The sequence below is a fragment of the Nyctibius grandis genome, chromosome 6 (genome assembly GCF_013368605.1).
Source record: "Nyctibius grandis isolate bNycGra1 chromosome 6, bNycGra1.pri, whole genome shotgun sequence".
NCBI classification, from domain to species: domain Eukaryota; kingdom Metazoa; phylum Chordata; class Aves; order Nyctibiiformes; family Nyctibiidae; genus Nyctibius; species Nyctibius grandis.
The window spans coordinates 85951271-85965794 of NC_090663.1; the positions used below are offsets into that span (position 1 = coordinate 85951271).

At 44.7% G+C, this 14524-nt stretch overlaps 1 protein-coding gene across 1 annotated transcript in view; it reads right to left on the bottom strand.

Moving 5' to 3' along the window:
- The window catches only part of FRAS1 (Fraser extracellular matrix complex subunit 1), a 147515-nt gene that overhangs the window by 90081 nt on the left and 42910 nt on the right, over nucleotides 1-14524 (bottom strand). The window contains exons 4-10 of the mRNA XM_068404195.1: nucleotides 11816-11923; nucleotides 9177-9269; nucleotides 7917-8076; nucleotides 7187-7320; nucleotides 5070-5153; nucleotides 4334-4435; nucleotides 4039-4230 (exon numbers count right to left, since the gene is read on the bottom strand). Coding sequence (XP_068260296.1) covers nucleotides 4039-4230; nucleotides 4334-4435; nucleotides 5070-5153; nucleotides 7187-7320; nucleotides 7917-8076; nucleotides 9177-9269; nucleotides 11816-11923 — 873 coding nt within the window. The remainder of the gene's footprint in view (nucleotides 1-4038; nucleotides 4231-4333; nucleotides 4436-5069; nucleotides 5154-7186; nucleotides 7321-7916; nucleotides 8077-9176; nucleotides 9270-11815; nucleotides 11924-14524) is intronic.

Genomic DNA, 14524 nt, shown 5'->3' on the forward strand with positions numbered 1-14524 from the left:
AAATGGAATCAACACCACCAAAAACACTGTGGAATGCAGAGGCAGAACAGCTCTTGCCCTGGAATGCAATCTTCAATATTTAATTTCACCTTATCTTGTCTCCATCCTACTTCATCTCTGTAGGTACCGTTTGAAAAATGTGTTTAGTGAATACTGCAGTTGCAGTAACTCTGAAAAGGGAAGGGAATTCAGCGATAAGGTCATTACTTCATCCCTAAATCCCACAAAGAAAGACCCCCCCAGTATAACCCACTGCAAGCACAGAGAATGGGAGTGCTCTATTTTTACTGTGGATCACCAGGAGTTTACTGGACTGCTGTCAAGGTTTCAATGCATAGAAGCTTACCTTCATTTTGAATGTTCTCCTTTTTTTTTCCCCAAGAGAATTTCAAAGCACATGCTCTATTTATCCCAGATGGAAAAAGCCTGTTCTTTCTTACAACTCCACAGAATCCACCTCAATAACTTCAGTTTGAAGGTAAGAATTCAGCAGCAGGAGAAGGGAATAAAGCGCCCTAATTCGTCACAGCTTTTTATGCCCAAGTGGAAGCTGAATATTTAGACAAGAGGGACACTCTGTCCTAGGGCATCAGGGGACAGCTCAAAAGAAACAGCTTTCATTTCCTGACCCGAGCTGCTCTTCTGGACCAGCTTCTCACACATGGTAAACACAGGCAAGGTAATACATACTGATCAGAACAGAGAGATATGTACACAAAACCAGTACAATTAAAAAGTTACAAATGAAAGAGTGAATTAGATTTGGTGCTGAGGGGCACTGAGCACTCGTTTAATCTAAACCCATTAAATGTCAGCGTTAATACCCATCCCAGATCTCACTTTGCAAGCAGGACTCGTGACAAACAGAGAAGACACGACCATGCGTTGAATGTTTGTGAGGTGCTCACATACCCAGTGAAATCACACAGCTCACACTGGTTTCCACTTCAGCACGTTGCAGCTTCCTTCTGATGCTTCACAAAACTCAGCTGAGCGCCAAGTTTACCAGCTTTGCTCATTTACACCAACCAGGCATCTCAGTCATCGAGGACCACACACAGCTTAAATCTCTCTCTGCGGGTTCTATACATTTTTGCTCTTAAATAATTACTTCAAAACGCAGCGGTTGGATCTCACGTCACTGCTATGTACTGTAAACTCTCCCATCCCCACCCACGAACATAAACACACACTATAGGAAAACTGAGACCAACTAGCCCTGGAACACGGCTCGCCTAGCCTAAAAAAATGCAACCACGCTGCTCCGCCAAGACTCAGAAAAGGGAGAGGCTCCGTGAGATAACTTGTGGCTTTGCTGAGGAGAGATTCAACACATTCCAGGTTGAGAACATTGAAAGGCAGTGATGGGCTAGGAGGCAGGAAAGAGAAAAAATGTTGTATGCAACCTCTCTCAAACACGGGCACACCTACATCCACAGAATCCCAGAATCAAGCAGGTTGGAAGAGCCCTCTGGGATCATCGAGGCCAACCATTGCCCTGACACCACCATGGCAACTAGACCATGGCACTAAGTGCCATGTCCAGGCTTTTCTTAAACCCCTCCAGAGATGGTGACTCCACCACCTCCCTGGGCAGCCCCTTCCAATGGCTAATGACCCTTGCTGAGAAGAAATGCTTCCTAATGTCCAGCCTGAACCTCCCCTGGCAAAGCTTGAGGCTGCGTCCTCTTGTCCTAGCACTAGTTGCCTGGGAGAAGGGTCCAACTCCCACTTCACTACAACCTCCCTTCAGGTAGTTGTAGACTGCACTAAGGTCACCTCTGAGCCTCCTCTTCTCCAGGCTAAACAACCCCAGCTCCCTCAGCCGTTCCTCGCAGGTCAGAAAGGTCCACATCCACCATCCATAACTCTCAACACCCGAGCTCCATTTCTTCTAGATATCAGGAAGGCTTCTGCAGCTTGCTGGCCGTTTGGTAGCCACGCAGCACCCTGCAAGCTCTATCTTACTGGTCCCTGTAGTTCCTAGGGTTGGCAGGGCTGCTAGCAGAAACACTCCATCGCCAGCCTACTCAGGGAGGCTGCAGCATCCCCTGCTAGCCCCCACGTCCCGTCCTCCTCTGAACATTGTCATGACTGTGCTTACTCAGCTGGGGTGCTGGCAAGTGCTCCAGCAGGAGTGTTTGATGCTCAGTTGGAGTGGTTTGGGTTGAGCGCATCCACACCCAGAGCTCTCCCAGCCTACGGATTCCCAGCTCATCAGCAACCTGCTGAAAATGGCTTTTTGAAGATGAGGTCAGAATCCCCACAGACACTTTCATTTGGCAGTTGCTGGCCAGGTTTGTTTGAAAGGGTTTATAAGCTAAACCTCTACCCTACCCTCACGTAATGCTGCTATACTGTGTCGAGCTGTCTAGGATTTGCAGTTCATTTCTGTGGCCTCATTACACTTTAAATAGGACGATGTGACCAGAAAATTAATAGTGCCTTAATGAAGAGATGAATCCAACTGCTCCTAGCTTCACATCAGCTCTGATTTATCGATGCAGGTGCCTAACAAACTGACCTGCAACTCAAAAAGGGAAAAGCAAAGGTAAAAGAAAATAGATGGGTGCTTACCTGTGAGAGCCTGAGTTTGAAAAACTGCTGTGAGTGATAATGTTGCACACTTGAACCTCCCAGTTTTGAACCCTAGATGTTAACATTTTCAGCTATTATTCTGTAAAATATCCCTGGCTTTTCTGAATAATGGATTCTTTGTCAGTAGCCAAGATATGAGCATGAATATTAAATATTCTCCCTACTGAGCCATGACAGCATGCCATCATCATTAGTGTAAATGATCCCATTTGCAGCCATAAGCATGCAGGAAGCTGACTGAAACAGATGCAAGTGCACAAGATTTTATGACAACCACGACTTTTCACCCAGCAAAATGACTCCAGGCAGTTTACGGTCAGATGATCATCAGTGACAAGAGTTTGGGTCCCCCACTCAATGCATTTTTGCTATTTAAAAGGCACAATTTCAGATGAACGAGAACACACTTTTATTTCTAGATACATCCTCCCTGCACGATCACTGTTTGGGACCCCATGTGTGGATTCCCACTTTTTTGAACACTCATTAATCTAAGCCAGTGAATCCATTATGTCCAGATTTCAGACACAACACAAGGGTGCTGCTACTCAAAGTTTAGTACACAGGCAGGGTCGCCAGAAAAGCATTGCCACTGAGAGAGAAAACTCAGAAGGCTACAATTCCTTCCCTTCTCTCCACTGACACTGTGGAGTAGTAGGTATAAAGCAGATTAATTTAATTGGCCCACCAATTAAAACAGATGCAGTGAAAAACACCACAGAAGTCTTACCCCACTGCACAAAGGCAATTCAAACCATATTTGTATGTGTGTGTCCGTGTGTGAAGCATTCAACCCTATCTAATCCATTTTGCACATCCACTATAGAGCAAATATAACATAACCTGGGGGTGGGGGTTAGTTTTGGAGTAAACAGCACTAGGAATAAAATACCTTACCAGCTTCACTTCCATGCCAAGAGTGGCATGGAAAAAAAGGAGAAAAGTGGGACACCAACTTCCATATCCAACTACCTTACTGAAGCCCGCTGTAGCATACAGAATGAAGGTAAAAGGAACATTTCTCAAGCTTTTAACTGTCTCTGACCTGTATGTCTCTTCCCACGTTCAGCTCCTGGTAAAGCTGGTGGTCACTGAGACCTCTGGGTGTCTGAGCCACCATTATAGCAGGCAGACAACAGTGTGGGAGGGAACACAAGTTAAATAGTCACTGATTCACACTGGCTCGCTTCACATTGCAAGCCCACTGAGCAGGCAAACTTGCATGGAGAATCCTAAGCCTACTCTCCTTTCCCGTGAAGTGTTTTCAAGGTAATTGCACAAAACAAGCCCTGAGAGAAGGGCAGGTTCTTGGAGTGTCTGAAGATGTCAGTCAAGAAAAAAAAAGGGGGAAGAAAAAAAGGGGGAAGAAAAAAAAAGGGGGAAGAAAAAAAAACCACAAGACTTGACAGATATATCTTGAAAGAAGAAAAACTTTCTTACCTTGGCACACTCCACTTTGGCACACTCTGCTTCCTGGCAAGTGACTTGCCCTTCATCACACAAGCAAAAGCCACAGCGAGTACTGTTCCACATGTCCCTGTGGTACCTGACGGTGCCATCATACAAGCAGCTCCCCGTGGAAGACACACACTCCTCACAGCACTTCCCAGGACGCTGCACTTTGTTCTGCCCCTACAAAACACCAGCAACCATTGAGCAGGAGTGTCTGAACCCGTTGGCACGGGCACAGGGATACATGCAGCCAGGGTATCAGAGGTGAATGCTTTTTAACTACCTTCTCACAGTTGACAGAGTCACAGGTCTGTCTCAGACATCTGACTTCCCCTCTGTGACAAGCACATGCAGTGCAGGCATCTTTTTTCCACTGTTCACCATGCTGTTCAAAAAGAACACGTATAAAATTGTTAAACACCCCTCATAAGTAACCAAATTCTTCCCAGAAATCTGTGCTGCTTGTGGAATACGACGGCTCCTTCTGCATGTCTGTATCTGATAATAAACTCTTCCTAAAAAATGCTTACCTCTACATGGTCAGCAACCAGGAAGAAGAGGTATGAGGTCTAGATGACATTGTGGTGTGTATTTCTCATTAATTGCAAGCTAGTGACATTGGTGAGGCCTTAACTACTATTATTAGCAAAAAATAATCATTAACAGAAAATCCCACGTACATACATTCATTAAATAATGCATTAAATGAATTCCAGATGATACAATGAAAGCTATAAATACTCTGACCTTCACCAGTGCTTTCTGCTTTCCTCCTTCAAAAAAGTGTGAAAAGAAAGTGCCTCATCTGCTTCACCTTGCAAACTGCCTTTCTGCTTGCCAGCAAATTCTTATCTAGTCCTAATTTCTTTCAACTCTTCTGGGCTCTCCAGGAAGAAAAAAAGCAATGGTTGTACTAAGCTATCAGTGCTGGCAGCAAGTCAGATGTCAGGGAGAAGGGAAGGGGAGATGTGCCAGAACTTGTGAACAACTGCCTTGTGGTGTGGCTCGTCAAAGGTTACCTGGTACACTCTTCCTGACACTGAGCAGGGCTTTGGAACACATTCTGGGCAGCATTTTCCAGGAGACATAACCATAACTTCATCCTAAACAGAAAGCAGGAGACACAAGTGAAATAAGAGCGTGAACAGTTAACGTGGGGCTCAGCAGGAACGTGGAATTCCAGGCATTTAATATCTGTGTGATAACCCACAGTCAGGCAAGGCTTCATTTTGGCTCCAGTATCTGGGGGCAGTCTTCACAGCACGAGATCAGTGTAGAAAGCTAGAAAGATATTTCCTTCATCCCATTTTCTGGGCTTCTCTGGATGGCAACTGAGGTCCAAATACATAAATAGGTATATAGATGCAGATAAACACACACACACACATGAGATAACGTACATATATTCAGTTATACAGATATACAGAGAAAAAAAGTGTATATAAAGCTGTGTAAAGCATGAGCTGGAGGAGAGAAGAGGTTTTTTTCCTGGTACTGCCACATTTTGAGGCTTTCAATGTGATTTACACTCGCCATCTCTCAGGCATTTGCACTGCTTTAGTTAAATCCATACAGCATAACTGTCTGTACAGGTGTTAAATTATGCTGTATGGATTTATCTCATTTGCTCTTGGATGCTCTCAGCCAATTATTCTCAGATACATCACAGGAACAACACAGTCATTTCTGTTTCCACAAATTAAATCTTAATGATTAGCTGATTAAACATGAGTGCAATCAGTCAGCAGGTAACATCAGTCCATTTGGAGTGGGAAAGGAGAAATGTAAAGCAAGCATAAATTTGTTTAAGTGCACAGTACTTAGTCAACGAGTACTAATTGAGTATCTCCAGACGAAGCAAAACAGAATTAGCATGCACAGAAACAGGTGGGCTTTCCTTCTATCAAAAAAAATTAGTGTTAATTGCACAAACATCTGGTCTAGTAATAGAAAGCTGGGTAAGCATCAACAGGAAAAAAAGTTCATGACTACTGTTCTTCTCAGGGCTACAGGGAAGTGTGCTCAGCCAGAGCACACACTTCAGGGCAGCTTCTGGATTCATCACTGGAGCATGGTAATAGATTAAAAAATATTTGGGAAATGGCAGCTCCTAAAACATAAAGCCAAGGGCAGAAAGAGGGATTTCCAGAGAGCCAGTTCCTGCATTTCCTTAGCCTGGCATGCTGTTGTAAAGGAGTACACCGAGGTGCCCAAGAAAACTGGTACCATGGGCTCAGTGAAAAGAAATCCAAAGAGCACAGTCACACCCTTAAGCACTTCTAATATAATAATAAGAATTCAAAAAATGGAGTCACTTGTGTAATGTGTGAGTACTGGGTAGAGTTTGCTGCCTTTACTAACCCCTGTCTTAACACTGTGTACAATCTTGTAGTGTTTTGGGTGGGTTGATCACTGCACAACTGCTAAGAACTCATTATTTATCCACAGCAAAGACCTTGGAGACAGAAATGTCCCAGTTCTCTCAACTGGACTAAAACTGTGAGTCACTGCTTGAGCTTGCCTAACTTATCTTCTGGTTTTGTTGATCTCTAAACATAAGCACACAGAAGAAATAGTGCTCTGAGACTCTTCTTTCAGCTGAAGTTGTCTTGTATTTCTAAACTCTTGAAGTGAAAAGGGGAAATTGATCTGCATTTGACTACTTTCAACTGTATTTCTAGAGTTCTTGTAAAAAAAAGTAAACAAGACCTGCAAACCAACCCTTTTGGCTGCAAACCAAGCACTAAAATTCGTGAAGAAAACCCCCATTAAAAACCTCGTGTTTTCCTTCCTTCCCTCACAGAAACACAAACAGTTCCTGATCAACCCTACGTATTTTTTTTTAGTGTAAAACAAAAAGCAGTTTCTTTACACAGTATTTGTGCTTAATTAGCCAACAAAGGCATGATAAGAAAAAAATGGTGGGGAAAGAAGATATTAAGGAATAGACAGGCAGACTTAGCTGCCACTCCACATCATTTCCACAGATGAAAACTCCCTTTTCCAACTCGCCCACCTGTCACACAGAAGATTTCCCTGCTCATTTGTACATCTGCATGAGAAATGGACCTTGCCAAGGGAAAGAGTTACAATTACAGTCCCAAGTAGTGTCCCCAGAATGCTGGTGGGTCCTGACCTGGCTGCACAGGAGGGGCTGGCAGGAAGCTGTGAAGCATTGAGTCGTGCCGTCCCTGCAGGTGCATTTGGAGCAGCAACCTAGGTGCCAGTCCTCACCATCCTGGAACAAGCGTCCGTCGAAGGAGCAAGGCTCTAAGAGACAGCAAAACAACGGGTAATTTTCTTTTCCAATGCCCTTTAACCCCTTTCCATCACCCATAATTAAAACATAGATTTTTGCATCTCAGAATTCAAAATGCTGGTTTGTCAAAGCAGGTGATGACAGTAACAATTCCACCAGCTTTCAAGGGCTTTAGCCTTGTGAATTAAGAGCTCTGGATGCACTTCTCCCGCTGGACTTCTATGAGAAAAGGCATCCAATAGCTCAGGCATTTCTGGAACTTGCACTCCAAGTGTGCAAGTGCTGAAGGTACCCTCAGTACAAAGGAAATATCTGCATCTTTTTTTTTCCAGATTTTAATCTCCAAAATAAGGACATATGAGGCACATCTGCTCACTCCTTAAAGTTTATCACTTCCTCTATGGGCAAAGCTGTTAAAAATGTAAATATGGCAGCAGGACAGAAAGAGAATTAAGAAACACACTGGACACCAGTGTCTTCCCAACAGAACTGAACAAGAAAAGAAAAGCTTTCCAGATTTGGGACTAAAAGGAGATTTCCAGTGACCTACTGCTCAGATCAATGAAGGCAGACAGTCCCCCCCGCCCCATTCACATACAATACTCACCGCCACGGCCCACACATTTGGGACAGCAGGATCCCTGAGCAGTGTGTTGCAGCTCCCCGTGTCCACAGGTGAGGGCTGGGCAGGCTGGGGGGGTGCAGTTCACCTTGCCATGGGCACAGGAGCAGCGGACACATCCAGAGCTGGCCCACTGCGTGCCTTGCTGCAGTGCACAACACAACCAAAGGCACAGGAGACACGTGCATGAATCCAGCTGCCAATGAGACCTGTAAATACACCCTCTCTCCACTACAGTTTCTGTAGGGCAAACTCTAAATTTAGAGACATGAATATTTATTCAACTCGGGCCCCAACACAGACCTGACCACAAGGTAGTCACCTTGTGAACACCACCTGCCTCACTATGAGTAAAATCTCACTACATTTGCTTATTCATTAACACAGAAACAAATATCTCTACCCTGAGGCACAGTGAGGAAAAACTGGCCCCAAGAAGAAACAAAGAAATAAGAGAAGAGGATGGATGTGCTGTCCCTCCTATTGCAGTCTTTGTCTAGCTCTTAACAGATTCATGCTGGTCATGCCTCACACTCAAACAGAGGGTCACATCTCAGGTGTAGAGTGTAAGGTCCAGATATTCAAATGTATCTGGGCATTTTAGCATATTTCTTAAGATTTGGACCTGACTTGCCTCTTGTCAAACAGAAAAGTCTGTAAGAGACCACACGTAGGACTTGGGCTCGCTGTTAAGCCATTCTGCTCCATTGTTTGACATGATTCATTAACTACCACCCATGAATCTTTATTTTTTTCTTATCTGTAGACACTTATTGTTTTGGCCTTTCAGCCCCCCTAGGTGAAACCACATTCTGGAACCTGCTTCTTGAATAATTCAGGATTACAAAATACATAACCCAGGTCACACAACAGCAATCAATCTCTCTGCTGAGAGAAAAGCTGCCTTTCAGGATAGCTAATACGTCACGTTCAATGTGCTTTGCTCCCCTCCTAACATTACTATATTGTCTCAATCATCCACAGAAACAGCAAAGTGAATGAATGAGTGGGAAACTTCCTCCCCTTAAGGCAGGCAAGACACACTATTGCTCAGTGACATTCCCTTTTTGCAAACCCTGACAACTAAACTGTTATATTACATTACCTGATAAGTGACAGAACATAAGCCCAGCGAACTATCCTTCTCCCACACATCAGCTAAGCATCCTTTGCTGACGTGAACCAAACTGGGAGCTAAAAACTGGAAAGGATTGCCACTGCTGGGGAACACAACTGAGTACTCACGCTGTGGATCCGTCCTTCATGCTGGCAAAACCCTTCAGTCCGGGATACACACTCAGGGCAGCACTTGTTGGGGGCTATTTGGAGCACTTCTCCCTAAAAAGATACAAGAATCCAATAAGCAATTCACATGAAATAGAGACTTTAACATGAAGGTGTAGAGCCTTGCTGGATCCAGTGCTCTCAGTTTAGAAAGGAAACGTATTAAGTGACATATGCAATGCTGCTACAGCAGATGCCTTTGTTGAGAGGTGGCACATCAGTTTGCTGAACTAGTTTTCAAACCAGAACGAAGAACAGAAAGCACTTACTCAAGACAAACCCAGAGATTACTCACTGAAGGACCTCTGAGAGATGTGGTATAGATGTAGTTTCTTCAATAGGTAGTTTTCTACGTGTACAAGATGGGTCTCGGTCTAAGATTTTGCCACACCAGAAGCGCAGCTGGCAGGCAGAATGAATGTGCATCCATTAACTGTACTTCTTTGGCTTAATAATCACCTTTTTTTTTTTAATAACACTGTTTTAAAATTAACTGAAAACTACTGACCACTTCCAGCCACAGCAGAGTCAGGTGATGCTGCTACCACTTTGCTCTGCATGTTCCAGGGGCTTAGCAAGCTGACCACTTGCTACGTCCTGTTTGGCAGCGGGGAAAAAGATGATGCTGATGGAAGCAACCCATCAGACGAAGGGCAAAACACATCAGCAAAGACATCTTACCTTTCACCTCCTTATTTCTGTGATAAAAGTGACCAGAATAACCTGAAATGTCCTAAGTTTTCTTTCTGTTTTCTGAAAGAAACATTTTGATTTTTCAAACAAAAAAAGTTTCTCACTTCAAGGTGTCCTTCAATGCCGTTGTCTTTTAGGAGGTGGGAAACAAAATTAAGTATTTCATTTAGCTTAAACCATTAAACCCTGTTCAACTGTGATCCTGCTGTGGAGAAACTGTTCTTGGTTGTTGGCTTGTTTTGGTTCACACAACAGAAATAAAGTTTGCTGATTTTCCACCTACTCAAAGCATTCGATATGCACAGCAGTAGGTTTTACACACAACCATTCAGAACACCACTGGGTATGTTTTTTGCAAAGACTGCCTGGTTTTGCAGTCTTTTTATGCCTTGTCACTGGAAACAAGATCAGCAATATTAGTATAAATCAGATTATAAATCAATTTATAATTAGTATAAATCAGATTATAAAGAAATCATGGGGTGGGATAGTGATTTCTGACCTTGTTCACCAGTGGTTGGGTTATGCTTGAAGGATGAGTGGATTTTTTTCTTCTGAGATCCTTGATGATCCTTTTCAACATTTAAATGGCCAGACCTTTATGGAACACTTAAACTCTTTGTCTCGAAGATGACCCGTGTCCAGGAGTCACGCAGATTCACTTCACACCATAAATCTTTACAAGCTTTAAAGTCGCCACCTTTTCATTTATATAATTCTTTAAAATAAACACCACCACCTTATCCAGCCCTCTCATCGTTAGGTCTGCCACGACAGCACTCTTTTTTCATTTCTTTCCTCTTTAGTGCAAAAATTCCTAATATTTCAGTCTTGCTGTAACCAATACACTGATAATAATGAGGAAAACCAGTAAGAATCAAAATTATTTCCTTGTTAATGCTGCCATATTGGAAAACATTTCAACTTGCTCCATGAAGCCATATAATTATATTGGCAGTGCCTCTTTAAAACACTAATTTTCATTGTCATTCTTGCGTCCTACCCCAGTGATCCAGATGCAAACGCAAGACCAATTCCACGGCCAATTAGCTGTAACCATTAACGAAGGCTCAGACAGAGAAAGATAAACAGGAGACAATGAAAGCTCAGCAACCATCACAAGGCAGAAGAAACTGAAGGACAGACAATCTCAGCTCTGTTGTTGCTCATCCGAGTGGAAAGCATCCATCTGTGTGTTTGAGGGAGACCCAGCTCCACGTTCAAATGGAGGGGGACTGGAAGCTGAGCTCATGCTGGGAGGTGTGAGCCCAGTTCAGGGGCTTCCTTTGGGGACCAGACCGCCCCTGGAGCACAGGCAGCCCGCAAGCTGTTCCACCACCAAGCCTCTGGCTGTAGCGTGGCAAAGGAGACAAAGGCTTCACACACTGGGTGTTTCTTGCACAGGCTTGCGTCAACGAGGAGTGAAAGGGCACAGAGACCGTGCCTGGCTCTGCGCAGTCACACACACACCCTGGGAGGCAAAACAGGATTTTGCTGCTCCCTCTTGCTTCCCCCAAACCCTTCTGTGATCAGACCCTCAGGTTCAAAGGGAGCTGCAGGGAGGCAGCTGAGCCCAGAAGGCTGACACAGCAGCTGTCACTGCAGTGTAAAAAGATAAGCAAGCAGCTCACCTCTGCCAGTTCCTCCAGGGAAACACCTCGTGCTGCATCCTCTTTTTGCATCCCTCTTAATACAAGAGGAGCTTTGCTTCCACAGGGACCGTAGGACCAATTACCCCAACTGCTCCCACCGTTCCTTACAGCATGGCAGACCCACACAAGCATTTAGACGTATAACTAATGCCAGGGGTTTAAAGCAGGGGAAGGCTGGGAACTCCAGAGTGACCTGACGTTTCTCCCACCACACAGAACGGGTCAGCTGGCATTTGGACAGTTGCAGCCCCTCACCTTCTGGAAGTCACACTGGGGGTGTTTGCAGGCGGTGGGTTCACAGGTGACAATATTGCTACGGCAACGGCAGTCTTGGCAAGAATCTGGCTTCCAAATGGTGTCATTCTGCAAATAAACATAAGTTTTAAATTAGACCTTATAACACAAGGTGTGTGCTATCTGACCCAACAGCAAACAGCTCCAATAGCTCAGTAGGGACAGACTGGAAGGGTAAAGCCTGCAGCACCCCACAAGCTGATGGCAAATGCAGGTAAATATTGACACGCTTGAATCCAAATGAGCTGCTGAATGTAATATTCAAGATTTTCAGTCTGCAGGATCACAGAAATAAAAAGTTCTCGTGTCAAAACCACAATGTAAACTGTGCTCATCACAGGCTGTAAGATGGAAGGAAAGGTCTGAAGGGCCGAAGATGCAATTAAAGTGATTCAGTCAAAAATGCAGAATTCATGGCCAGGTAGGAACAGGCTCTACCTGGTCACATTTATTCCAAACCATCATGAAGGGGACTCTGACCAAGCAGACAGACCAACAGATGTGGAAATAGCTGTCGCCACCACTCGATCTGTGCACCCAACTGGAACACCCACCGCTAATTCGCCAGGGCTTTCACCACCCCTGCTTGACCCCCTCCCAGTCCTTCCACGCTGAGGTCATGATCCCATGCCACCACCACGCTTTCATCAGGCAGCTCAGGCCCTCATCCAGTTGCTTGGACACTTGCCAGAGTTCTCCTTCCCTCCCACCAATTCCTCCAAGGTCTGAGCAGCCACGTGGGACTCGTTGCTTTTGGTAGGATGCTTGGAAAACAACGCCTTCCTTATCTTTACTCCTGAACGCTTCCAGCCATCCTGATATCAAACAGCATCAGCAGCATCCCAGAGGAGCAGCCAAGTCTGCCTGTCACCCCTCTTCCCATGAACATGTCTTGCATCCCATCACCCATGCCAAGTATCCTTTCTCTGGCAGCTTAAAAAAGCAACCAGGAACTCCAGGCTGAGGAAATCCCAAGGATACAATCGCTACGTTCATCTTTAATTATCTGTTTTTAAAAACCTTCAGTTAAATCCACTGAAAGAAAATGGGAAGAGGAAGATCAGCTTCTCATCTGCAAAACTCTCTTCCATGAGACAACCGCTGTGCATGCTCTAGGCTAAATTTATGCCATACAGGAAATTTTCCTGTGTGGTACAGAGAGCTGCCATCCAAGTCATTAAGCCCTCTTTTTAATTGATTTGAAAGAAGACCAGACTTTGCTACTCACTTACATGACGTAGTGATTTACTCCAATAAGTCAATTTACTTACAGTGTAAAGTATGACTTAGGCAAATTATGATACAAAAAGATGATTAACAGTTTACTACCACGAACACATTTAGGGCTAACTACTAAAACTGTTAAGCATAATGATAAAACACCGAAATGTGCCTTGAAGGCCCATTAGGCTGCTTAATTAGAGCCAAAAAATCTTGAAGAATGTGGCCACTTGCTCAGGCACTTACGCAGAAGCTGTCAAGTGCTGCGCTCTTCCGGAAAGTTCATATGATGCACTACAAACCAGCCTGGGCAAGCCATGGGGAGAGGTGACTTATAGGTGTCTGACAAGGTTTTGTCACTAAAAGAGGGCACCGGTAGAGGCTCTCTCTTCTTTGACCCATCCTGCATCCAGGGCCGACTGTCGACTGTGTCTCTTCACTGCTTTACAAGAGCGAGTCCAGAGGAGGGCGACCAAGCTGGTGAAGGGTCTGGAGGGTGTGACCTATGAGGAATGGCTGAGGGAGCTGGGGTTGTTTAGCCTGGAGAAGAGGAGGCTCAGAGGTGACCTTAGTGCAGTCTACAACTACCTGAAGGGAGGGTGTAGTGAAGTGGGAGTTGGACTCTTCCCCCAGGCAACTAGCGATAGGACAAGAGGACACAGCCTCAAGCTTGGCCAGGGGAGGTTCAGGTTGGCCATTAGGAAGCATTTCTTCTCAGCAAGGGTCATGAGACATTGGAAGGGGCTGCCCAGGGAGGTGGTGGAGTCACCATCTCTGGATGTGTTTAAGAAAAGCCTGGACATGGCACTTAGTGCCATGGTCTAGTTGCCATGGTGGTGTCAGGGCAATGGTTGGACTCAATGATCCCAGAGGGCTCTTCCAACCCGACTGATTCTGTGATTCTGTGAACAGGGAGGTTATTGCCAGAATTACTTGTGGTGGTATCCCTGGGTGCTATTTTAGGATCACATTTCAAACTAATTTTAATGTGTTGCCCATTTACACGTTCAGAAGTGACACAGATGCCCCAGTATCATAACAAAGGCTCCTAAGTCACTCTGCAGAGAGGAACTGAGATACTCATCACCCAGCTGCAAAATGAGGATCCTACCTACGTGTCCCACGTGCTGTAAGTCTTCGTTAGTGTTCATCCAGCACTTAAAAGGACACTTGAACGCTCCCAGGTATTACTGCTTTAACCATAAAGCAAAACTTTTTGGTAGACACTTAGAGAACTGCTGTAAATCCACCTTACATCTTCTCCAAGGCACTGTACCTCAGTGGACAAATTATCTGCTACAATTTAAGCGCTGAATTCCTATCCTGTTAAGAGAGTACTTTTATCAACGACAATTTAAGGGGCTTTTTCCTTACAAGTACTAATATAATTAACAGTATAAATAATGAAATGCTGTGCAGAGAGCACTTTGAAGATGAAAAGCACTCCTT